Below are 26,564 nucleotides of genomic sequence, written 5' to 3'. Positions count from 1 at the left end.
CTCTCTCTGTAAATAACACTATACTAGTTTATTATCATTTCTCTCTTTCTGGGCCTTTTTGTTGTCATACTTTTTATAGACTCTAAAGTGCAGTTATTTTTGTTCTAGGCATTTATCTCTTAAGGACACTTAAAACTAAGAGAGATGTATATTTATTTATGTATGAATTTACCAAGTTCACTGCTTTTCATTGTTTGATTTTGATTTCCAACAGTTGGTAGTATTTTCTTCCATCTAAAGACTCCTTGTTGTTTTGTGTGTGTTCATCCTGGGGCTTAAACTTGGTTTGGGGGCTGGGGATATGGCCTAGTGGCAAGAGTGCTTGCCTCCTATACATGAGGCCCTGGGGTCAATTCCCCAGCACCACATATGCAGAAAATGGCCAGAAGTGGCACTGTGGCTCAAGTGGCAGAGTGATAGCCTTGAGCAAAAAGAAGCCAGGGACAGTGCTCAGGCCCTGAGCCCAGGTCCCAGGACTGGCCAAAAAAAAAATAATTAAAAAAACAAAACAAAACTTGGTTTGGACACTGCCCTTGAGCTTTGTGTTCAAGGCTAGCACTTTACCACTAGACCCATAGGTTCCACTTCCAGCTTTTTTTCTGCAGTAGGACCTAAAAACTTTCTCAAGTCAGCAGCATGGCAACTATAGTGTTCATCTCAAAGATTACTGTCCTTTTCTAGCTAATGCCTGGTATCTGGAGGCCACTTGGTTTATCTGGTTTGTGTTGATTGTTTGGTTTGGTTTTGTCCTTTCTTGTCACCACTCTGATCCTGTTGCTTGTTTTTGCTTCTTGTCAGACTTATTGACCAGCTTTTGAACTCTTCTCTCAGTAAACAGAAGTTGTGGTGTATTTGTGATTTCTTCTGTGCTAAGTACTGTACATGTATTTCCCCCCTGGAACAAGGACCTTTGTTACATTGTTGATCCCCATTTAACAGATGCAGAACCTCTAGCACAGAGAAGTTAAATAACCTGTGGCACAGAAGAGTTAAATAACTTGCCCAAGGCACTACATATTTAGCTCCCCAAGGCATAATTTCTATTCACATCTCTCTCTTTCTCTCAAAAGTCTTCAAAGGCTCCACAGTATTTTCCTCACTAAACTAAAACCTTCTAAGGGACAGAATTCAGGATCCTCCACAGGATGTAAGTGGTCTATTTTTATAACATTATCCAATATGTCCAAATCCTGTGCTGCTTTGAACTTGAACTAGTTGCCATCTGAATTGGGGTACATTCTCATTTCAGTAGTTTGATTCATGTGTTCCTCTCTAATTAGAATGCCTTGGCATAGAATGTTACATATTCTGTATTTGTCCCCTTTCTGGAATTCTCTGTATGTGACTCTTAAAGGGTATTCTTGTATACCATCTTGCATTTTACTATCACTATACATACATTTTTTCTTTTATATTTAAATCTCTTGCTATCTTGCCCTACTAAGAGATTCCTTTAGAACTTTACATATACACCAAATACCACAGGTAATGATGAATGTTTGACATATAATTTATTGATTGACTATTTAGTTCATTCATTTATCTTTTGAAGTAACATCTTGAAAGTAGGTTTGGCCACATATGGAATATCCTAGTGTTCTTTGTGTGGATCGTTGCCCTCGCCCATAATATTTTTTAGCTTTTTCTGTGTTAAAGGGTGAAATGAGAGGTTCAGAGTTAGAAGCACATTTGTTCTTTTCTTGACCCTCTCAACTTTTGTGTGACTTCAAGCATGTCACTTGAACCTCTTAGGTGACCCCAACTGTGAGACAGTTTTTACATATTTTAAATTATTCCCTCTTTTTCTGGATGAAAAAAATCATGTAATATTTCCCTTTTCAGACTTAAACAGTGGCAAGAGATCATTTCAGGTATTTTTAAAAGAGCCTCAATTTTGTGAAAATAAAGGCACTTAGATTTTTGTTTTATATCACGGAATTTAGAAAAGTTTTGGCTTCTGAGAACATTTTGAAAAATGAGGCAAGTCACACATTAAAGATAACCAATAGACAGCCTGTATAACTTCTGAAATGTGTTTCTAACTAGTTTTTTACTTGTTTGCTTGTAGGTAGGCAAGACAATTGCAAATAAGTAGAGCAGAAAACAAATAAAATTACTGTTAGCCATCTTACACATAGAACCTTTTAGAACTATTAGTGTATTCTATAAAATCTTTCAAATAGTAATGCTTGAAAGATTTAATAGATTTCCCAGTATTGTTTGTTTGCTAATTGGGAAAAGAATCCCTCTAACAGAACATTTCTTATGCAGTGTACATAGCATGTGCTGATTATCATTCTTTGACTGCTTTGGGTTTCTGCTGCTTCTAAACTAGCATTTAAATGGACCATTTGATTAATCATTTGTATACTGACTGTAATCCTCCCAAATTTCCTTTCTGAGTTGTACATACTGTAAAAGACAATTATGTCGCCACAGATTAAATAAGTGAATTAAAACAGAATAGCAGCTTAATTTGACCTGTGATTTTGTTCTCCTTCCCTTTAGTGGAGCGTATGCCACTCCAGCAAATAAATGAAGTCATCCATGACAGCTTGTGATGAATTGCCGTATTTATACTGTATATTTTAATAGCCTCACACTAATTTAAATTGAGCACAGAGTAAATTATAATTCAGTCACTTGACTGCTTGTATTTAACTTGACAACTCATGCTTATTTGTCCTGGAGGTGGAGTGAAGAACAGGGGAAACACACTCAGGTAGTTCAGTTTCTCATTTAACCCTTTCTCTAGGAACTGCTTCATATTCAGATTCTCTTCAGTTTGAAGCTTTTAGTGCTGGGGGAATGCTTTAGGGAAGGAGGCAGGAAGATCCATACTTTCCTTGAATTTCAAAAGGAAAATTAGCATTTGCTGTTCTTTTTTCCATTGTCTTCAAAGAATGAAAATTGGACTTGTTTATTTTTAGCAGTTTTAAAGCTCACTCCAGAGAATGCCCAGGAGAAGGGAAATTAACCTTTCACCCCAGTGCTAACTCTCCCAGAAAATGGAGAGCACTGGAGTGGAGTTACGTTGAAGTGGATTTTACTTTCCTTCCCAAGCTTCCGGAATTACTTTATTTCATTTTCCACCACTACAAAATCTCTATTCTTCTAGACTGTAGTAATACCAAGAATCACCCAAACTAATTATCTAGAGTACAATGGCTTAGCTCCACAAATAGGATTTTCTTCTCTCCATTGTAGGTCAGTGTGGCACTTGGGTTTGTTTTGGTGTTTATGGCTTTGATTTTAAATTTAGTGTAGCAATTGCTGTGTCTAGAAATAGTTTATTTACAAGTTTATTTAGTGTAGCAATTGCTGTGTTTATTTAGAAGTTTATTGCAAGGAGAATTTTAATTAAATTCCATGTCACTTAGTGGGTGCTACTGTAAGTTCTTATTCTGGTGGTGGAGGGACAAAATATACAGAAGATTCATTTCCTGCCCTTGAGGGCTGACTGCCACTCCAGACACTTGAGGCTGCTGTTTTTAGGTGAGTCTTGAAAGCAGAATGTGATAACAAGAAATCTTAAGGGCTAGAACTGGCAATGAATTCTGATGAGGAGTTTTCAGGAGGTGTCCAGGAAGGAATTCAAGCTGAGTCTAAATGGTCACACAATGACCGTGGAGTGGAGCAAAGAAGCACAGGGAATGGCAGGACAGAGACAGGAGGTGGAGATATGCACAAGGCATGTGTACAGACCAGGAAAATTACCTGGATTCATGGGAGGAGTGGGTTATGGTGGAGGTAGTGGTAGAAGGAATTAGAATAATGAGTTAGACTAGGCTTTGGCAGAACTTCTTAAATGTTATGCTAGAAGTTTAGCATTATTCTAGGTCATCAGAACTCAAGTGGTTTTTGATGAAGGGAATAATGGGGTCTCATTTGTTTTTGGCCTCATTCCAAAGTGTTGGCCAGCCATGTGCAGTCCTGTTATTTCTAGTTTAATGGCCTAGACATATATTGTATTTTACTAGTCATATTAACATTGCATAAATGACCATTTTGAACCTTTTAAAATAAGTGGTTCTTGACCTTATTGTGCACTAGGAATCACCAGTACATTGTTTTGGGACACATCCTGTGAGTTGGGAATTTTTGTTTAGTAGTAGGGATTGAACTCAGTGCCTCAAGCTTATTAGGCAAGCACTCTTACCACTGAGCCATGCCTTTAGCCCTTCATTGGGAATTGGGGGGTGGTGGGGAGGCTTGAATTCAGGACCTAGCTGCTGTCCCTGAACTTTTTTGCTAGCACACTACCACTTGAGCCACAGTTCCACTTCCTGCCATTTGATGGTTAATCGGATATGTGAGTCTCATGGACTTTCCTGCCCAAGCTGGCTTTGAACCATGATCCTCAGATCTCAGCCTCCTGAGTAGCTAAGATTACAGGCATGAGTCATTGGTGCTTAGCTTTTCATCGGAAATTTTTTAAAGTGCATTTGAAAATTATGTTAGGTCAGGACTGAGAACTATACTGCCCTAAGATCAATAATTTTATTCCTTTGAGCAGAGTATTTAAGGGTAAAAGATTGCCTGTATTTGAAATGGTAGTATTTTATGGCATAGAATTAAAATAACATTAGATGAATTGATTTTGTTGCTAAGTTTCATACAGGAACAAAAATACAAGTGAACATTGCTGTCTAATGACTATTGATGGAGAGGAGTATTTAAGTATTTCTTGGCAGTTTCTTATCTTACAACCTATTTAGAAATTAGCAGTATTATATTTTTCAATCATTTTTTATCTTCTCCCTCAAATGATCATTTTCTTTCCATAAGCTATCATAATTCCTAGTTTACATAATTACATAATTCCTAGTTTATGCTTTGGTTCCTGTATGAGTACATACAGTCTCCATACAAATATCATTCAGAGTTGGGTGGTGTATAACGGCTGTCACGGTAACTGCAAGTGCTAAGTTCTTAACTAAAAAGGCTATAGTCAGAAACAGCCACATTTAAAAAATGTCTTCCACTTATTTTATTCCATGACTGCCTTTTAAAAATAAATTTTCCTTGGGTTGTTTTCACTGAAGTCCTCAGTAAATATTGAACAATAATAGAGTCTTCTTAATGAGTAAACATTTGAGCTGAGGATGGGGATTAGTGGTTGATGGCTTCACTAGCATGTCTGAGGACCACAGTTCAGTTCCCCCATCCCTTAAAAATGGGTTTGAAATAGCTAGAGTTTATCCTAGGTTAACTTTCTAACATGATTTTATATTTTTGTGATACAAGTCCAGCTCAATGGCTGATATTTTACTGAAGAAGTACTGGAAAAGCACAGCAGACAGAGGAGGAAGCTCTGCCCTGCTATACATTGTGGCTCTGTAAGAAACCTTGCTCTCCTCACTTCTAAAGGAAGGGACTTAGAGCCCAATGCCTGTGGCTCACACCTGTAATCCTAGCTACTCAGGAGGCTAAGATCTGAGAATCAAGATTTGAATCCCAGCCAAGCAGATAAATTTGAGAGACTCTTATCTCCAGTTAACCAGCAAAAAGCTGGTAGTAGAGATATGTCTCAAATGGCTAGGTGCGTGGCTCAAGTGATAGGGTGTTAACCTTGAGCAAAAGGAAGCCAGGGACAGTGCTCAGGCCCTGAGTTCAAGCCCCAGGACTGGCAAAAAAAAAAAAAAAAATGAAGTCAAATGGCTAGGTGAAGCAGGTTTCCTTTTCTAATAGTCTACAGTAATGTTTGTAAAGAAGTGTTACCACCTAGAATAAAATAAAATGATGTGCTTTTAAACTTTCTTTCACAAATAATATTATTTGAACTTATCCTCTCTGCTTATCTGCTAATGTCTGAATCATAAGGCAGTTCTTTTTAGAATAGTTTGAGGGTCATCTGTACGATCCTTTCCTGAAAATTACCAGTGTGGCCTAAATAGAGTGCATAAAATAAAGAGTATTATAACTTAACTGACTTTTAAAGCCATTAATCCTGACCTTTGAGACCTGGCCTTTTCTGTGGTCCCATCAATCAGTTCTGTGCCACCTCCCCCAATATAAAGACTTAGACACATGTGGAAGCATTTTATATTACTGCAGATTATGGGAGTGGGGAGGGGGAAAGGATGAATAAAGGCATTGCCTTGTTTTAGTTCTTATATTTTATAATAATTATGCCTATACTTGACTTGGAAGTGGATAAATATATTAATGTTAATACTTTTCTATATTTAGGTTATACTATTAGATATTACACTGGAACTTCAGAAGCAAATTATGTCTGAATTGGAAATTCTTTACAAGGTAATTTTTCCCTGATCACTTTCACTTGTAAAACCATGAGGCAGTTGGCTTTCAGGTTTCTAACTACTTTTTGTCTTTTGTTGCAGTGTGACTCATCATATATCATAGGATTTTATGGGGCATTTTTTGTAGAAAACAGGATTTCAATATGTACAGAATTCATGGATGGTAAGCTTTTACTTTTCAGTATTTTAAAAATGACTTCTGGAGTATGGAGTGCTATAAAACCTGATTTGGGTATAGACGTCGATTAAAAATGATTAAAACAAACTAAGAGTTGTATCCTTTGTACTTGAAAATCATCTTACTGTTAGAGATTCCTGATGTTAAACATTTATAGCTGAGCTATAATTTCAAGAATGTAACTTCATTTACTTTTATTGAAAATTTAAATAGAAGAGATTAAATACTAGTCTATTTGTGGCTTGATATTTGATTCTTGCATGCAATCTGTCTTTACTTGCAAAACAGATGTTCTGTTCTTCTAATGTTTCAGTAGCCAAAACAGATTTTCTTTTAAAGAAATCTATTAACCCAATGTCCTGTGTGTTTTAGAAAGAGATCAGTTCTTAATTGCAAGATAAGAAATTGTTTTTCAACACAGCTGTTTTGCCAAGATGTGTTTAGTTTTCTTTGGACTTAAGTTCTTTCTTCCTGCTATATTTTTTATTCATTCTGTTTTAGTAGATCATTCTTGATTTGAATGTTGTGGCATTAATACAGATTTCCAGGAGTGCTATTAATGGAAATTATGTTATCCTGATTATTTTTCACCCTTTTAAGCCCAGGCAGTCTTTACATTTTACATGATAAGCCCAGTAAAATGCCACAGTGAAATCTACTTTGTATAACTAATAAATGCTAATTTTAGAAAAAGCCTTAATGATAAAAGAGCAAGTTGGATGCCAGTGGCTCAGGCCTCTAATATTGACTACTCAGGAGGCTGAGATTTAAGAATCACAGTCTGAAGCCAGCTTACGCAAACAAATCTCAGAGTTTTTATCTCTACCTAACCAGCAAAAAGCCAGAAGTGGAGGTATGGCTCAAGTGGTGGAGTGCCATCCTTGAGCAAAAAAAATTAAGGGACAGTGCCCAGGCCCTGAGTTCAAACCTCAGTATTGGCGCAGAAAAACAAAAAAGACAAAGAGATACATTTACAAATTTATCTACTTGGGGCTGGGAATATGGCTTTGTGGTAAAGTGCTCACCTCATATACATGAAGCCCTGGGTTCAATTTCTCAGCACCACATATATAGAAAAAGCCGGAAGTGGCGCTGTGGCTCAAGTGGCAGAGTGCTAGCCTTGAGCAAAAAGAAGCCTGGGACAGTGCTCAGACCCTGAGTTCCAGACCCAGGACTGGCAACAAAAACAAAATCAAACAAAAATATATCTACTTAGCTTCTTAGTGGGAATTCTTTGTATGATACCAAAACAATTTATTCATGCACTGTAATGAGCCAGCATTTATAACTTGGTATTATAATAAATATTTAATACATTGTAAATTAGTTCTAGTAAAGGTCAAGCCTGAGCAGGAGAGTCATCTGAACTCTTTATTTGCACCTTATTAATCACCAAACAAGGTGGAAGTAGAGTTGTGGCTCAAGGGGTAGAGTACTAGCAGGGATTAAACCCAGGTCTTGAGTTCAAGCTTTAGTACCCATGCACGCGCATGTGCATGCATGTGCACAAACACACACACATTTTTTTTAAATGTGTCTTAGATTTGTCTTGGCTTCCAACCTCAATCCTCAGATCTCAGCCTCCTGAGTAGCTAGTATTTTTATTTTGTCAATGTGAACAGTTACATAAGTCAGGTAATGAGTACATTTCTTTTTGAACAGTTTCACCCTTGCCTCATTTTCTCCCAGTTTTTTCCCTCCTGACCATTCTTCCCCCAAGTTGTATAGTTCATTCCAAGGTAGTGTCTAGTGAGTTCACTGATGAATTAGTTCACCCATGTCTTACCATTTCTGTGCTTCCCCTTTCCCTCCCCAAATCAGATAAACTTACATACAAGACAAAGGGTGAGTAGCTAGTATTCTGGGAGTGAGCCACAGTGCTTTGAACTGTAGATTATTGAGCATAAGCTTTGACACTAAGGAGCATATGTGCTACAACTCTGTTCTTTTTCAAGATTGTTTGGGCTATTTTCTATGAGTTTTAGAATCAGCTTATCGATTTCTCTGAAAAAGCCAGCTGAAATTTTTAAACAGGGATTTTATGGAATTTGTTGATGTTCAAATACTCTTCTGTATTAAAAAGAGGCTTGTTCAGGTCCTGAGTTCAAGCCCCAGTACTGACATAAAAAATAATATTCCTAAGTATGTTATCTTCTTTTTTTTTTGTTATCTTCTAAATGATAATGTAAATAAAACATTATTCTTCTGGGTTTTTGTTTGTTTCTTTTTGGCAGTACTGGACTTTGAACATTGAGCCTTGTGCACTGTACTGGTTAGCCAGGCTTGTAGCCCTTTTTTACATTATCTGTTTTTGAAACAGGGTCTCACTTGCTGTCTAGGTCTGTGCCTGGACCATGATCTGCTTATTTTAGGCTTCCTAGCTCAGATGGCAGGCCTATGCCACCTCACCCAGCTTCCTTCTGCCTATCTGGCCTGGAACTTGGATCTCACTTTCTTAGGTAGCTAGTATTACAGATGTAAGTCATTAGCACTCAGTGTGAACGTTTCTCTTAATTTCACTTTTCAGTTATTTTGTGTACTAGTGTATAGTGTATAGAAAGTTAACTGATTTTTATATGTTGATTTTAACTCCTGTAACCTTGCTGGACTTATTTATTAACTTTAGAAAGTTTGTGTGGGTTTTTAAGGGTTTTATGTATGTAATATATGCCATCTTCCTTTCTTTTTTTTTTTTTTTTTTTGGCCAGTCCTGGGCCTTGGACTCAGGGCCTGAGCACTGTCCCTGGCTTCTTCCCGCTCAAGGCTAGCACTCTGCCACTTGAGCCACAGCGCCGCTTCTGGCTGTTGTCTGTATATGTGGTGCTGGGGAATCGAACCTAGGGCCTCGTGTATCAGAGGCAGGCACTCTTGCCACTAGGCTATATCCCCAGCCCTGCCATCTTCCTTTCTAATCAAGATGCTTTTTATATACTTTTCTTGCATAATCCCCACAGTGAGAGTCTTCAGTGCAATTGAGTAGATAGATGTAATGAGACTGGATATCCTTCTCTTGCTCTTGCTCTTGCTCTTATCATTTGATGAGAGTGAGGTACTGAAGTTACCCACTCATATTTTATCCAAACTTTTTATATATTCTTTTATAACCAGTAGTGTTCTTTTGTGAAACTGAATATACCAATGTATATGTATACACACACATCTGGATGCATTGTTTCCTTTATTCATGCGTAGTAACCTTTTTTCCTTCTGCTTTAGGTTAAAGTCTATTTTGGTGGACATGAGTATAACTACTTTTGCTTTCAGGTTCCAATTGTACAGTATATTGTTTTACTTTCGCTCTGTATGTGTCTTTGCATATGAGTTGTATCTCTGTGGAAGAAAAATAGTTGGCTCTTGTTTCTAAGTCTAACAATCTGGATCATTTATGTTTATTTATTTATTATTTTATTTAACTCTTTTGTGTGCTAGCCCTGTGGCCTGGATTCAGGGCCTGGACACTGTCCCTGAGCTTTGGTGCTCAAGGCTAGTGTTCTACCAGTTAAGCCACAGCTCTGCTTCCAGCTTCAGGTGGTTAATTGGAATTGAGAGTCTTACAGAGTTTCCTTCCTTTGATCCTTAGATCTCAGCCTTCTGAGTAGCTGGAATTATATATGTAAGCCATTGGTACTCAGCTTCAGTCTTTTTAGACAATTAAGATCATTGACAATTTGAGTTACTATTCAAATATGTTTGCTGATTCCTGATTCCTGTTACCTCATTGGCTTTTTTTTTCCCTCCCCTGGTTTAATGAGTACCATTAGTTCTTCTCTTTTTTGTTTGTTTCCTCTTAGGGGCTTGCTAGTTTACTGAATTGAGTGTTATTTAACTCTTTCCTTCTCAATTTTAAATCTGTTCTTTTTCAGAAATGTATTCTTTCCTGCTTCTCTTATTGTGACTGTCTTCTTCATCTGTGTGTAGGTGTACATATCTTCGGCGGTACTCACTTTAGTTGTTATGAACTGCTTACTTGTCTTTTTCTTGGAAGGTTCTCTTTTCCTATTGATTTTAAAGGATAACTTTGCTGGAAATAGTAATCTTGGCTGGCAGTTACTAACTTTCAAAGCTTGAAATATATCATTTCACACTTTCCTGGCTTTTAGGGTTTTTGCTGAGAGGTCTGATGTAATTCTAATGGGTTTGTAAGTTCATGTTTTATTTTGAAAGTTCCTGTGCTCTTTCTGTGTTCTGTAGTTCTTAGCATTTTGACTATAAAATGATGTGAACAGGTTCTTTTCTGATCATGTCTGTTTAGGGTTCTGTCTGTTCCTGTATGTATTTGAATGTCCATATCTTACTATAGATTCAGGAAATTTTCTGCTCTAATTTCCTTGAATACATTTTCTTTAATTTGTGTCTCGCTTCCTTCTCCCACTCCATGGATGCTTAGATTTGATGTATTGATAAATATTGTCCCAAGGTTCTTGAAAAATGCAACCATGCTTGTTTATTGCTGTCAGAATACAGTATTTCCCAAACTTTGTCTTCATTCCCTGAGTCTTTTTTCTGCTTTGCCTAGTTTATTGGTGATGTTTTTCACTGTGGTTATTTGATTTATTGACTTTTTCACTTTCAAGATTTCTAAGGTGTTTTCTCCCAGAATCTCAGCATCCTCATTGAACTTCTCATGCAGATCTTAAATTGCATTCTTTACAGCATTCAAGTATTTATTTTTTTAATTTGTATTTGAAAATGCTAAAAACAGAGGAATTCAGTTTAAGTCAGGCAAAGAACGTATTTCCCTCTGGATAATGTCAGCTGTTTATTTTAGTCCTCTTTGAGGTCCTTGGTAGTGTGTGTGTGGTGGTGGGGGGGGTCCTGATGCTTGATTTCAGGGCCTGGGCACTGTTCTCAATCTTTCTTTGTGCAAGACTAGTGCTCTACCATTTTAGCCACAGCTTCACTGGCTGCCTTTTTGCTGGTTAAGTGGAGGTAAAAGTCTCATGTGATTTCCCACCTAGGCTGGCTTTGAACTGTGATCCTCAGATCTGATCCTCAGATCTTAGCCCTCTGTATATAGTAGTTGGGATCATAGCCATGAGCCACTGGTGCCTTGCTTCACTGATACTTTTTAAAAGCAGATTTTTCTTTTTAATTTCTTACCTGGTATATCAGCCATTTCAGTGTTTCTTGATTTATTTGAGGAGTTTAAGCTTTGAGAGGAGGCATAATATTGCCTTTTTTATATTTGTATTATTAGGTTGTGATTTGTGCATCTGTTGGAATGGATATCTCTTTCAATTTTGTTTGACTTCTTAGAAAGCAGTCTAATATTGGTGGCTAGGTTTCCAGTAACACTCACATTGGAGAAAACAACCTTCCATAACAGCAACTACTGTGTGGCCACATAGTCAACTAAGGGCCACACTAGTTAATGCTTAGTGGTCAATGTCAGAGCTGCAGTCACTTACCTATAAGCTTCCCTTCTTTGTGCCTGGAGTCATGACTAGCCCAATGAACTTTGCAGCCAATGGACTGGGCAGCTTTCTTCTTGCTCCATACCTCTAGTCTGTACACCCAGAGCAACAAATGCCCAAGCCTAGAGGTTCCTCTCCACCCCTTCTCCCTGCCTCAGTACATAGGAACAAACAGATACCTGAGATCTAAAATGGGACAATATGGTGATGCACCTTCCTGACTCAGAGTTTTCCAATCCTACCCCATGGTGAGCCATCCCTTGGGAGAGAAGTAGCTAGAAATAGCATGGTCCACTGGACTTGGGCTCAGAGTATTTGGTTGTGCCTTGTAGCATCCACTCCATAGGCAGTCTGAGACAGACTTTTCCTCTGGCCAAAGGCTTGGGTCAGGTCTTTCAATTCTTCAGTGATTCATAGACTTGTTCCTCTCCTCACCACAGAGAGTAAAATCACAAAACCCCACCCTGTTCATAGCCTGAGCTCCCACTGACAGACTGCTCAGTGGGATCTGATCCTGACCCTCCCCACAACTGCCTTTCCTGGCTATGTCCCTTTCAACACTCTCAGGGTAGCCCAAGGCAATTGTTGCTTGTTTTCATGTCCACAGGCCCCATCCCTTTCAAGATGGTGCTTGACTGTAACTCTAAGAGATGTGAGAGGCAATAAAGTGATTTCTTTCCCAAAGCTTTCCTGTCATGTAGGAGTCACTGCGCCAGATCTCTGCACAGATTAAGACTTGTGAGAACTGATGACTTGTACTTCAGTTAGGTTCTAGCATGGTGCAAGAGTAGCCTGGCTTATCTTGTAGTTTCGACTTCCTCCCACCTTCCCCCTTTCTTTTTGGCTTTTAGCTGTCCTTTTGTTCCCTCTATGATTCAAGTCTGTACTTGGTTCCCCCAGCACTTCACACTCACTGAGTACCTGGTGGAAGGTATCCTATACATATCTGTTGGATTTGATTGGTTAATAGTGTTTTTCACGTATTTTATTTCTTTTTTAATCTACTGTGTAGGTGGGGTTTTGGGGGAGTAGTACTAGGATTTGAACTCAGGGTCCCATACTTGGTAGGTAGTTGGTCTACTACTTAAATCTAGCCCTCTTTGCTTTAGGTTATTTTTCTTATAGGGTGTCACATTATCTTTCTGGGCTGGCTGTGGGCTATAATCCTTCTATCACACAGCTAGGATTATAGGCATATATCTCCATGCTGAGCTTATTTGTTGAATTGGGAGTTTAACTTTTGCCCAGGTTGGACTTGAACTTCAGTCTTCCCAATCTTTACCTTCTAAATAACTGGGATTAAAAGCATGAACCATCACCCCCAGCTGTTTTGTGTTTTTTTTAACTCATTTTTGAAAGTGGGATATTGAAGTATCCAACTAATATTTTTTAGTTCTCTCTTCAATTTTATTAGGTTATGCTTTAAAAATTTTGGCTCTCTGTCGTTACTTATGTAACAACATGTTGTTAAGTCTTCATGATGGAGTGGCCCTTTTAGGCTTAGAAAATGTCTCTTTAGCCAGGCACCACTCCTATCTGTAATCCTAGCTACTCAAGAGGCTGAAATCTGAGAATTGAGATTCAAAGCCAGTATAGGCAGGAAAAGCTCATGAAACTTATTCCAGTTAACTAGGAAAAGCCAAAGTAGAGCTGTGGCTCAAGTGGTAGCGCCAGCCTAGAGTAAAAACAATGCAAGCAAGAGCTCAAAGCCCTCAGTTTAAGCCCCAGTACTGGCATGCGCACATACATACATATGCAGACACAGAAACAAAAAGAAAAAGAGGATGCTTGTCTTTGGCTCTAGTAACAATATTTGTCCAAAGGTCTGTTTTGTCTGATGTTGATACCATTGTTCCAGTTTCTGATTGATTACTGTGTGTACTGAATAGTGTATCTTTACTACTTTTCACTCCAGGTCTAGTTAGTTCTATAAATCTGAGTCTGCTTTGCCAGTTTCTCATTTAATCAGAGTGTGCAGACCATCTCAATTTAATGTAATTACTAGCAGAGTGAGATTTATATTTGCCATTTTTCTGTAGGTTTTACATCTTCTATGTTCCTGTATTCCTGTATTTCTCTTTCTCTCATGTTAAATAGATATTTTCTAAGGTACTATTTAAATTCCCATGTGATTCTTTTACTATATTTTTTGAGTTATATCTCTAGGGGGTACCTCAGGGATTATAGTTACTATCTTAATTTCTAACAGTTTAGTTCAGATTAGTAACAACTTAACTTTAAAAATGCTCCTCAAGTTAAGAAAACATCCCAGTAAGCCTATTGTTAAATTGAAAATATCATAAAATGCATTTAATAAACATAACCTATTGACCATGATGGCTTAGCCAACAGTACACCCTGGATTATTGTTTTGTTTGCCCTTGTGATCGAGGGGCTGATTGGGAGCAGCAGTTCACAGCTGCTGCCCAGCTTGGAAAGAGCTGATTGTGCTACCTATCACTGGTCTGAGAGGAGATGAAAGGCACAGGGTAGTTTCCACAAAGTGTGACCCTTAAAAAGGGATCCACTAAATGTGTATCACTGTATCACTTTTGCAATTTTGCATGAAATTTTAAAAATGTACATTGAACCATTATAAGTCAGGAGCCATCTCTATATAAAACACCACACTCTCATATAGCTTTATTACTTACTCCTCATTTTTTGCTCTATTCCTATATAAATTACATTTTTGTAAATTGTGTATGCAATATAGGTTTATAATTATTGGTTTATGCAGCTGTCTTTTAAATCAGGAGAAAATTTTTTTTTTTTTTTTTTTTTTGGCCAGTCCTGGGCCTTGGACTCAGGGCCTGAGCACTGTCCCTGGCTTCCTTTTGCTCAAGGCTAGCACTCTGCCACTTGAGCCACAGCGCCACTTCTGACCGTTTTCTGTATATGTGGTGCTGGGGAATCGAACCCAGGGCCTCATGTATACAAGGCAAGCTCTCTTGCCACTAGGCCATATCCCCAGCCCCAGGAGAAAATTTTTTAACTCCCATTTACCTTTTTATATATGCAGTTACCTGTACTAATGCTGATTCTCTTTCTTCATATTGATTTGGTTACTGTCTTGTAACTTAAGGTTCCTCTGGCTGGGGGAGTACAGTTTATATCTCTTGTATGATAGGTCAGCTAGTGAAAAATTCTTTTCAGTTTTTATTTATCTTGAGATGTCTTCATTTCTTCCTCATGTATTACAGTTTTGCTGGGCATAGAATTGAATATCTTTTTCTTTCAGCTATTCAAATATTTCAGTCCACTGCCTCTGGTCTTTCCCATTATGTACATGTTGCCATGCTTGATAGTAATCCAATAAGTCTTTGAGAATATATTCACTTTTCTTTCTTTCTTTCTTTCTTTCTTTCTTTCTTTCTTTCTTTCTTTCTTTCTTTCTTTCTTCCTTCCTTCCTTCCTTCCTTCCTTCCTTCCTTCCTTCCTTTCTTCCCTTCCCCTTCTTTTCCCTTTCCCTTTCCCTTTCCCCCTTCCCTTTTCCCCTTTCCCTTTCACTCCCCTCCCCTTCTTTCTTGTCAGACTGGGTCTTCAACTGGCTAATCCCTTTACTCTTTCTTCTGCCTTCTCAATATGCTGGTGATCAATCCTCTTTAGTGAAATTTCATTTTAGTTACTCTACTTTTCAACTAAATTTTTTTCTATTTGATTACATATGATTTTTATCTTTATTGATAGCTTTGATTTGCAAGAACATCAGCCTCTTATACTTTAGTTCTTTACTCATGGTTTTCTTTAGTTACTACATATATAATATGTGATATTTAATAGTATACCACAATATTATATGTCTCAAACCATATCAAAAATACTCAAACTTTGCCACACTGCCAACTATCATTTCTTTTCTTTCATCTTGTTTCAGTCCTACTTCTGGACAACTTTCTCTCCCATTATTTTGATTTCACTTTTTTCCAATTATTTACAGAGCACTTTAAGATACTAGGGATACAAAGATGAATAAGATTTGATCCCTGTCCAATAAGCTTCTATTCTAGAACTGGAAGACAGAATAAATTTACAGTACAATCTCAGGGAGGGATAAAACAGGATAGAGGATGACTAATAGAGCCAGGTAGTAGGTAGGGTGGTTAGAGATGGCATTTTTGTAGAAATACTTACCATAGAGACCTTAATATGCATGAAGTAGCTCAGAGAAAGTCATAGGGAAGAGGCAGAAGTACCAGCAAATATAAATGTTCCGAAGTACATGCAAGTTTGACAAAAATCAAAGCCAGCAGAAAGGCCAATGATGAGAGAACCGGAGGATGGACAAGAGGCTAGGCCATAGTAAGGAGTTTTAGTCTGCATTTATTAGGAAACCATTGAAAAGTTTTCAGTAAAAGAGTTTTATGATATGCTTTCTTATTGACTGAAAACCTAAATCCATTTAGTAATGCTGTATTAGATGAGTATTTAGATTACCACAATGGAACAGAAGTGTTCTCCCCACCAAAATCAAAACCAAAACATATTACAAAGAAAGAAAGAACTTTTTAACTATTAGAAACTAAATTTTTTGCTTATAGTTTAAAATTTTTGCTTATGACTCCTGATTACAGTTTTGTTGACTTGAATAATAATGGTCATTTTCAGGAAAATGTTGAGACTAATATGACAGAAATGTTTCTCATTCATTTAATACACATCTGTATTTACCATAATGCAAGGCACTACGACGTTTTTAGACTCTGTATTAGGATAAACATAGACATTTTAGCCTATTTACCTGATAATGAGGGCCCTGATCTATCAACAGAATATGTAGTGGACATGGGATTTGGCAAATCCACTAGCAGTCTTCCTCTTGGTCACCGTGGTGGAGGGTGGCACGCAGTGAAATGACTCCTCAAGGATGGCATGCGCTCCGGGAGTCATAAGCAAGACGTTCAGACACCTCCAGCCACCGGTGAATTTGTTTCTAAATGCCTTGAAGACCAAATCTCAGTTGGTAATAAACTCTGTCAGTATGCATCACACTGATAACACATTGAGGGATAGGTGTTTGGTTTTTTTCAATTTTTTTTTTCCTTTTAGTACTGCTCCTGAGGCTTGAACTCAGAGCCACCGTCCCTGAACTTTTTTGCTCAAGGCCATCACTTCTATCACTTGAGCCACAGCTCCACTTCCAGTTTTTTACTGGTTTAATTGGAGATAAAGAGACTTAAGGAGGGAGGAGGTAACAAGTTGAACAAGAAACTCACTGCCTTACATATGAAACTATAACCCCTCTGCGCTTCACTTTGACAATAAAGGGGGAAAAAAGGAGAGACGTAAAGACTTACGTTCCTTGGACTAGCTCCCAACTGTGATTCTCAGATCTCAATCTCCTGAGCAGCTAGAGCTTCAGGTGTAAGCCACTGACACCAGCTGAGGGACAGTTTTTAAGCTATAAAAAGTTCTCATATGATTCTGCAGGAGAAAGTTTTAGATTCTTTCATTTAGGGGAGTTCAAAGATCATATCTTTTCTGAGCTCTGCCATCAGCTCACTTGCATTTCTCAGTTTCTTCCATGTGTTAAATAAAGCAGTTGAACTCATCAATAGCATCCTTTCTAGCACTGATGATATGATGATTCCAAGAGACTTTTTAAATGTATATGACTATATACTTGAATGATATGTAAGTATCTAGTTATACTTAATCTGGAACAGTATCAAATTAAACTAAAACCCAATTTTATCTGACATATGCAATTTAAAAAAAGATAAAATGAATACACAGAGGAAGAGCCCAGTATAATGTTCAAGTAGCTTCATTTGTCGTTACATGTCTTTGTCTCCACAGGGGGATCTTTGGATGTATATAGGAAAATTCCAGAGCATGTCCTTGGCAGAATTGCAGTAGCAGTAAGTATATGACTTCTGTATTAAGAAGCTTTCATAATTTAATCTTAACCTTATTCTTGTATCCTCAGGATGTTTATCTTTAATCTGAGTTGGCTGTCATGTTTTTATTACCTTTCTTCTGCTTCTGTCTTTTTCTTTTCTTCTTTTTATAAGCTGACTCTCAACATTGTCACCTGACATCCCTTATGTTTAGCAGTAGTGACCAGTTCTAGTATCCTGTGTCCACAGGGATCTTAGTGCTAAGGTTGACCAGTAGAATTTCTGGCTTTCCCAAAAAGAAAACATTTTTCTTTGTGGTTATTGACATTATGACTAAGAAATAGTTTAAGAATTTAAAGTATTAATCAGTCTACAAAAAAAAAGAGTATTTTGATCTTAAATGTTTTTGCTGTCACTTTGTGTTCTTGGCTTTTCAATTTTTATCAACTGTCTGTAGGAATGGGCTCCTTTTGTGACTAAAATCACCTCTCTTAGTTTTTGTACTTTCAAATAAGTAGTAAAATATATCAGCTAAACTGAATTACTTTGTAAGTTTCAGACTTAAAATTTGGAATGACATGGGTTCAAGTGTCTAAGCGAAGTCATTGGGTGGTTAATAGTAAACAATTGCTAAGCCAAAGGTACTCTGATAACTTACATAGTTTAATGCAGAACAAAGTGATTATATCATGTACCATTTAATTAAGTGGCTTATTTTCACATTCATTATACATCAAACTGACAACTCAAATTCTTTAATCCAGCATGGACACTTATTTAGTCTTAGTTCATTGTAATTCACAGCTTTGCTTTTTTCTTTCCAATTACTAGTGTGAACTGCCCAGGGTGATTAGAACTTTCTTTCTGATGATGTTGCTGCCAAGTAGCTTCTAATCTACATGTGGAGGCAGATTCGTTTAGTTTGAAATTTGAGTACTTAAATCATTATTTTAGATGAAAATAAAAATGTTTCATTTCCTCATCTAATCTCAGAGGAATAAGTGCTTTGTGGCTTTTGGCAGTTTTGCTTCTAAAGTTTAATAACCTGTATATAAAAGGTGAAAAAAGGCAAGGGTATCAGTTGAGAAAGAAAAAAATACATTGAAGTTCTGTATTCTCTGTTATCTATCGAACTTAGCAAAAATGGAAATCTGCCTTCCTCAGTAAAGAAGCATGTTCTTCCTAGACTTCATAAATCTTGCCTCCCTCTCACGCAGGGCATCCTGACAAGGCCACTGGGTTTTCAATTCTTTTTGAGTTGGAAGACAGGAGAGTCAGCTAGCAAAACCAAACCTACTTTAAATATAGGTTTTGCCTGTTGTGTAATTGAAAAATATGACAAAAATTAAGTCAGTGAAAGGCATTAAAAGGAAGTGCCATTTCAAGTCATTGTTTACATTTGCACATATATATTTAAGGATACACAAACACACACATACACACACACACTTTAAGGGTTATCTTTGTTGGTTTGTTTCCCCCTAAAATGTATCTGATCTCTCTAGCTTTTTTCTTATCAGATAATAGTAAGAATGCTTATGGCTGAAGTAAAAGTGCTTTTCTTCTTCCACTTTGTAAGCTCTACCTGAGTCTGAAGCTTGCTCAGTGCCTCCAAAGTGTATTTTTGTGCCTAATCTGAACAGCTTCCAAACTTGGATGCTTCTTCTTTGTAGCTGACAAATACACATTGGCACGGGGCTTATGCCTGTTGCCAGGAGGCTCTATCAGTCATCGTAGGACTAGAGAATTGATGGGTTGTAGGTTATGGTTTCTAAAATATGTATTCAAACAGCTTGATGGAGTCCCTAATGTCCTTGGTTATGTCTCCCATAATGTCCCCAAAGTGGCATTACCATCTCCACCCTCAATGAGGTAAAAAAGCACATGAATGTTGTTATAGCTTTTGCCAAGTCTAAAGCTATAGAGTCAGAAGTTGGGAAATAGTTATAAGTTGAATATTTCCACTGTCAAATCACTGTTGAATGTTTTGCATTCAAATACTGTGTCATCTAGTATTTACATCAGCTCTGTAAAATGTGGATTATTGAACTATATTCTGGTATGCAAAATGAAGTTTAGAAAATTTAAAAACTGTAGTTAATCAGTGGTAATTGAAACAGACGCTGTCTGACTTCAGGCCCATTACTCTTTCACTCTGATTTTCTAAGAATCTGAGACAAAAAATACAGGGAGGAATAAAAGGGAGAACTGGGCTAAAATGAAAAAAAAAAGAAATATGAACGCGAATAATGGACTTTTTTTTCTTTTCTTTGAGATGGGATCTTATGTCACCTTTGTATGCTGTTCTCAAACCCCTAGCTTAAGCCATCCACATCAGCCTATGAGTACAGTCTTCAGGCATGCACCAACCAGTCCCCAACCTTTAGATTGTTTTCATGTCTTAGAACCCTGTTTAGGTTATCTCTTCCTCTCCAAGCTAACTTTATTTTACGGGTTGTAATAACCTGGTGTGTAAGGCAGTTTCATAGTTCTAAGGTTCCTTGTATGCTAGACCCCTTTCAGCCTCTATAGGATGTGTTTCAAATTTTCTCTTGCAGGATGTATGGCAAGAGAATATTTTTTTCTTGATATCCATCTAACTTATTTCTGCCTCTTAAACTTGCTCCTGATTTTTATTCACTGTCCATTTGAATCTGGTCTCCTATAAAGAATAACACCAATCTGCCATTCCCTAGCACCTAACACATTTTATTTTTCCTCTCATTTTTGAAGACTGACATTGTGTACTATATTTTGAGTGCTAATGTTGATTGAAGTTGTCCCTGAGAGAATGTGCACTTGACATGTCAAGGAGTGAGTGATTGACAGCAGATATAAGTACTTTTTGTGTCAAGGTTTTGTCAGTTCATTGTTGTAAACCAAGCCTACTGAATACCAATAATACTCTCTAGATTTTCAACAGATAGATTTCTCTTTCCCTGGTGTACTGATACTGATATGCTTTAAAGAAAAACAGAAATAACAGTTTGATACAAGTATAGTATTATCTTCTTTGAATCTCTTAAGAAAATTTATAATTTTAGCAAATATCATAAAATCATTACAGTATTTGTTTTGCCTGACAATCTAAATATTTTGGATTGTATCCCCTTTGTTTTCTCTCCCTCTCTCCCTCCCCGCTTCTTTTTTTGGCCATTTTCTCTTGAACTAGAGCTAATGATACACCATCTGTAACACAGTTTATTGTATATGACTCAGCTTCTCAGTTGAGATATTTAACTATATTTCCTCTGAACTTAGAAAATCATTGCTTCTGTGCTAAAGAAAATGAACTCCTACTATGACAAAGATTTTTGTTAATGTTATTTTTTAATATTTAAAAGTATTTACTCTTGTGATAAATTTTTCAATAATATATTTAAATATCATATTAATAGATTCATTATTAATACTTTTCTTTTTATGTCTTACTATTCAGAACATGTGTTTTATTGTAATGTTAGTTGTTCCAAACTCTAGAAGAAATCATGTGGCGCAAACTTTATTCTTTTCTTTTAGATGAACATGTAATGGAATTAATCATTCTGTGTTAGCACCTCTCCCAGTACATTCTACTGTGAAAACAATTAAAATGGGCTAGCCTCTTCCACTCAGCACTATTACATAAACCACTCAGTCACTTCTCCTTCGGGTAGGTTTTCTAGTCTCCATGGCCCATACTCATCTAAAACTCTCTGTTGTGCAAGGTGCTTTTAAAACCTTGTAAGTTTGGAATAATTGTGGTTTGTTTCCTGCCTCTAATTACAAAGTCAGTTTAAAATTTAAACTCATGATTCATGTGCATACAAAGCCAGTAATTGTGAATAAAACATGTGCATCTTCTTCTACAACAGTTTTTTATATGAAGAATTTGAAAGCTTTATTTCAAAAACAATTTGGTGCTGGGGAACAAACCCAGGGAGCAAAAGCAAAGAGCCTCATCCCCAGCCTGTGAAGGTTTTCATGGCAACCCTTGACCAAATTTTCTACTCAGAAGTAGCACCTGTAACTTGTTTCCTTAGGGTCTTTGAACCATTTCTTTTTCCTTTTGTATCTTATTTGACTATTCTTAACTCAGGCTACTAAAGAAAAAAATTTCAGCTGAATTTACATATTAATATCTTTTTCATTTCATTTTCTTGACCTGTACTATATTGTCTTCATAACTCTTCTAAGTTTATCTGCTTTGCACAAACCAGATTGGCTAATGAGGATCATTTTGATGTATATTCTTTACTAGAACAATAAATTTAACAAAGGGTTATGTGGTGGGTTTGTGTGTGTGTGTGTGTGTGTGTGTTGTGTTTTGTTTTGTTTGCTGATGCTGGAGTTTGACCTCAGGGCCTTGCACTTGCCTGGCAAGCATTTTACCACTTGAATCACATCCCTAACCCTTTTGCTTTAGTTATTTTTCCAGATAGGGTTTTGTGCTTTTACCTATTCCTCCTTAGTAGCTGAGATTACATTTATGAACCACCATGCCTAAGTATTCTTTGGGACGATGCCTGCTAATGTTTTTAGCCCAGGCTGTCCTCAAACCCCACCTCCTAAGTGGCTAGGATTACAGTCATGAATCACTATTCCTGGCTAGAGAATATTTTAAGAATCTTTTCCTTTGAGATTACATTATACTTTCAGAAAAGTTTTAAATAATTTAACAAATAATTCCTCTAGCTATTTCACTAATGTTCCCCAGTTCCTTTTAAGAGTTTACTACATGGCTTTCCCACATCTGCATACATTTTGCATATACATGCAGTTATTTCTTTCACTTAGCATATCTTCAGGACATTAAAGATAACTAGGAAGGAACATTTGACTTTTTTATACTTGATGTCTCCACACAGTGTGACATGGGGATACAATGTGTACAATAAGTGCTTGACAGTGTTAAAGAAAAAGTATGATCAATAATGTTGAACAGTGGAAAGTTCTCTGTAAAGCCATAATTATACTGTTTTTTTTTTCTTTCATGAATTTAGGTTGTTAAAGGCCTTACGTATTTGTGGAGTTTAAAGATTTTGCACAGAGGTATGTGCTGGGTTCTAAGCTATGACTTAATTTGGGGTGAGGGTGTGGCTCTGACCAAAGTGACTTTGCAACCAGTTGATACAATTGATAATTTGCAAACTATCAAATTTCTTGTGTTTTTTCCCTCTTTTCCTTGTTTCTTACTCATCTGATTATAAAGGTTGTTTGTGTATTTTGTGAGTGACAGTTATCAAACACACATAAAGATATTTCATAGTATTTGAAGATGACTGGGTCTGTTGTCTTAAATGTAGAGAGCACAGAACTTTCACTTTCTGACTAGTTATATCCCTCATTGGGATCACTGTTTTAGATGCGATATACTCTCTTCAGGAAGAGATTGCTTCAATGCCTGAAAAGTAGAACTTTAATAAGGAACTGATAAGAGTCAGTAAGTGTTCTGCTCAAGAAATAGAACCTTCTTTTTTTTTATTTTATTTTTTTTTCTCAAATTTTTATTATCAAACTGATGTACAGAGAGGTTACAGTATCATACGTTGGGCATTGGATACATTTCTTGTACTGTTTGTTGCCAGTCTTGGGCTTTTGGATTCAGGGTCTGAGCACTGTCCCTGGCTTCTTTTTTGCTCAAGGCTAGCACTCTGCCACTTGAGCCACAGCGCCACTTCTGGCCATTTTCTATATATGTGGTGCTGGGGAATTGAACCCAGGCCTTCATGTATACAAGGCAAGCAAGCACTCTTGCCACTAGGCCATATTCCCAGCCCAACCTTCTTCTTTTTCTTCTTTTAGAATTTGGTGCCAGTCCTGGGGCTTGAACTTAGAGCCTACATGCTGCCTCTGAGCTTTTTTGCTCAAGGTTAATCCTGTACCACATGAAACACTGATCCACTTCTGGCTTTTTGGTGGTTAATTGGGGATAAGCCTCATAGACTTACCTGCCTGGGCCAGCTTCCAACTGAGATCTTCAAATTTCAGCCTCCTGAGTAGTTAGGAATACAGGAGTGAGCCACCAATGCCCGGCCTCTTTTGTTGTTGTGTTTTGTGATGTTCTTGTTTTTGTTGTTATTTTATTTTTAGTTTTCCCAGAATATCTGAATTCGTTTTGAGCAAATTATTGAGTGAGAAAGAGCCTGTAACAAAGCAATGTCAGGGCCTAATGCTACAACAATACTGTTTAATTTTATACATCTGTTTCCTCTAGCTTCATGTACATTTGGGGAATGCAATAGCATAAAATTAAACGTGATTAAAAGAAATTTGTGGAGTTTTTTAAAGAAGAGGAGGAAAATCTAATGTAGTCAACTGTAGTAACACATGTGTCACTAAGGATTGCCTTCTCTTATGGGTGTGTAAAATAGCTTGTGGTTCCAGACTTCATTTTTTAAGGAGGACATTTAAATTTTGACAAGTAGAATGTTAATTCAGTTCTTAAATATATTCTGCTTAAATGGAATCATAAGCCAATTATTTTTTAAAGCCACTTTTCAGAATGAAATTGAGGCAAACTGGATGTGGACAGCACAAGATGAGCTATTGGTGTTCTTTCCCTGGGTAAAAATAAGTGTGTGAACACACCGAACCTTTTTCATGCCTAAGATTCAGAGAGAATGCTATTTAACATGGTGTGACTTGTATTCCTTCGCTCTCTTCCTCATACTTCCACCTCTCATGCCACCACTCTATAAAGTGCTTTTATAGGAACTAACCCACTTGTCAGTTGCTGTCATTTATTGCTCTTTAAGGACATCTGCTATCCATCTGACGAACTAAGTGAAGGCCTCATTGTCCACTATAGCATATCCTTCTTTAAAAGACCATGTTGTGGAAATGGGTATGCTGTTGTGAATCTAGAATTGCCCTGCACTGACATCCAGACTAATTCTTGCTTTTATAACTAGTTGTTATAGCAATAATATTCCATGAGGGAACTTATTAGCGCTGAGAACTGTAGTAGATAGAAAGATATGTTTCTTTCACTTGAGCCATACCCCAGCCCTTTTGTGCTTTAGTTAATTTTTCACAGTCGCTCACATTTTTTTCTGGGCCAGCCTTGGACGGCTCTCTTCCTACGTAACCTTCCCTTGTCGATGATTATAGGTTTCTACCATGCCTGACTTATTTGTTGCTAAGGGAAGTCTTTCTGACTTTAACTGGGCTAGCTTAAAACCCCAATCCCCATCTCCACTTCCATAGTGTGCCACTATGCCCTGCTCAATAAGGGATTCTTCACCTGTGGCAGATGAGAACTGTAGTGATTTGAGTAATTGAAGGCATGAAGGTTTCAAAAGGGAATCCTGAGCCTGTATTTCACTCTACAGGCTTTGCTGGTCCCCTCAGTTCCCACAGAGCAACATGCTATAAAACACTAATGGTAGAAAGGTATCTGCGAGGGGCTGAGTGAGGGCGATGGGGGCGTGGAGGAAATAGACACAAATTCTCTCAAGGGATTTCAGGATTTCAAGTTTTAGTAAGCACCAGAGAAGAAACATGAGTCTTCCTTTGCCTGGGTGGGAAGACAAATGAATCTTGGTGCAGATGAGCACTTACTCCCCAGTGCACTCAGCTACTCGGGGTCCTTGACTACTTGGCTGTGGAAATAAGTATATTTTGATAATACATTTACATATTTAGCTCTCAACTTTCTTAGCTGCTCATGGAAACTTTCACCTTCTGGATTTAAAAGCATGTGCTTTTTAATTGAAGAGTAGAAGAAGCCAGCTGTCTCTGAAGACTTTTAAAAGCATTGATAATAAATTTACCCTAGGCTGAGTAGTTAACTTACTATTTTAAGGTTTTGTTCATATTTAATAACTTAGATTCCATAAAAATAAGATTAAAGATGCCTTTTTATTTACCAAAAAGCTATTTAATTTTCTCCTTGATTAAAAAATTGTAGCTTTTTAGATGAGTTCAATCAGGCAATTAAAGATCAGAGCTTTTAAGTTCGACTGAGGCAATTAAATAGGTAATATACTTGTTTATACACTTTTACTATATAAACTCAGGGCTCTACATTCTTAAACGCACATACACTCATTTTTGCTTCCTCTGATTGATGATAGGAATTCTAGCTGAATATGTGTCACATTGTCAAATCAAAGACAGGGTCCTTTTATGAGGCATAGGGGCATCTGGTGCAGCTGCTGTGAAAGGACAGATGGGGAAAGGAAATACTAATGAGTGGTCTATGCTTCTTCCTTATTTGTTTTGGTCTAAGTACCTGCATTCTCTCCTCTGATCATTTTCTAATGCTACCTTGAAAAGCAGGGTAGGGACATAATCAAAAAGATAATGCTGGGGGCTGGGGATATAGCCTAGTGGCAAGAGTGCCTGCCTCGTATACACGAGGCCCTAGGTTCGATTCCCCAGCACCACATATACAGAAAACGGCCAGAAGCGGTGCTGTGGCTCAAGTGGCAGAGTGCTAGCCTTGAGCGGGAAGAAGCCAGGGACAGTGCTCAGGCCCTGAGTCCAAGGCCCGGGACTGGCCAAAAAAAAAAAAAAAAAAAAAGATAATGCTGGGGGCTGGGGATATAGCCTAGTGGCAAGAGTGCCTGCCTCGGATACACGAGGCCCTAGGTTCGATTCCCCAGCACCACATATACAGAAAACGGCCAGAAGTGGCGCTGTGGTTCAAGTGGCAGAGTGCTAGCCTTGAGCGGGAAGAAGCCAGGGACAGTGCTCAGGCCCTGAGTCCAAGGCCCACGACTGGCCAAAAAAAAAGATGGGGCTGGGAATATGGCCTAGTGGCAAGAGTGCTTGCCTCCTACACATGAAGCTCTTGGTTCGATTCCCCAGCACCACATATATGGAAAACGGCCAGAAGGGGCGCTGTGGCTCAGGTGGCAGAGTGCTGGCCTTGAGCGGAAAG

General features: G+C 37.7%; 1 protein-coding gene across 2 annotated transcripts in view; it reads left to right on the top strand.

Moving 5' to 3' along the window:
* Map2k5 (mitogen-activated protein kinase kinase 5) overlaps positions 1 to 26,564 on the top strand; it is a 251,656-nt gene that overhangs the window by 94,567 nt on the left and 130,525 nt on the right. For both annotated transcript variants that reach the window (XM_048332406.1, XM_048332405.1), the window contains exons 10-13: positions 6,193 to 6,261; positions 6,348 to 6,429; positions 17,658 to 17,719; positions 22,681 to 22,729. In XM_048332406.1, coding sequence (XP_048188363.1) covers positions 6,193 to 6,261; positions 6,348 to 6,429; positions 17,658 to 17,719; positions 22,681 to 22,729 — 262 coding nt within the window. The remainder of the gene's footprint in view (positions 1 to 6,192; positions 6,262 to 6,347; positions 6,430 to 17,657; positions 17,720 to 22,680; positions 22,730 to 26,564) is intronic.

The sequence above is a fragment of the Perognathus longimembris genome, chromosome 23 (genome assembly GCF_023159225.1).
Source record: "Perognathus longimembris pacificus isolate PPM17 chromosome 23, ASM2315922v1, whole genome shotgun sequence".
NCBI lineage: Eukaryota > Metazoa > Chordata > Mammalia > Rodentia > Heteromyidae > Perognathus > Perognathus longimembris.
This window is presented reverse-complemented; position numbering and strand designations above follow the sequence as displayed.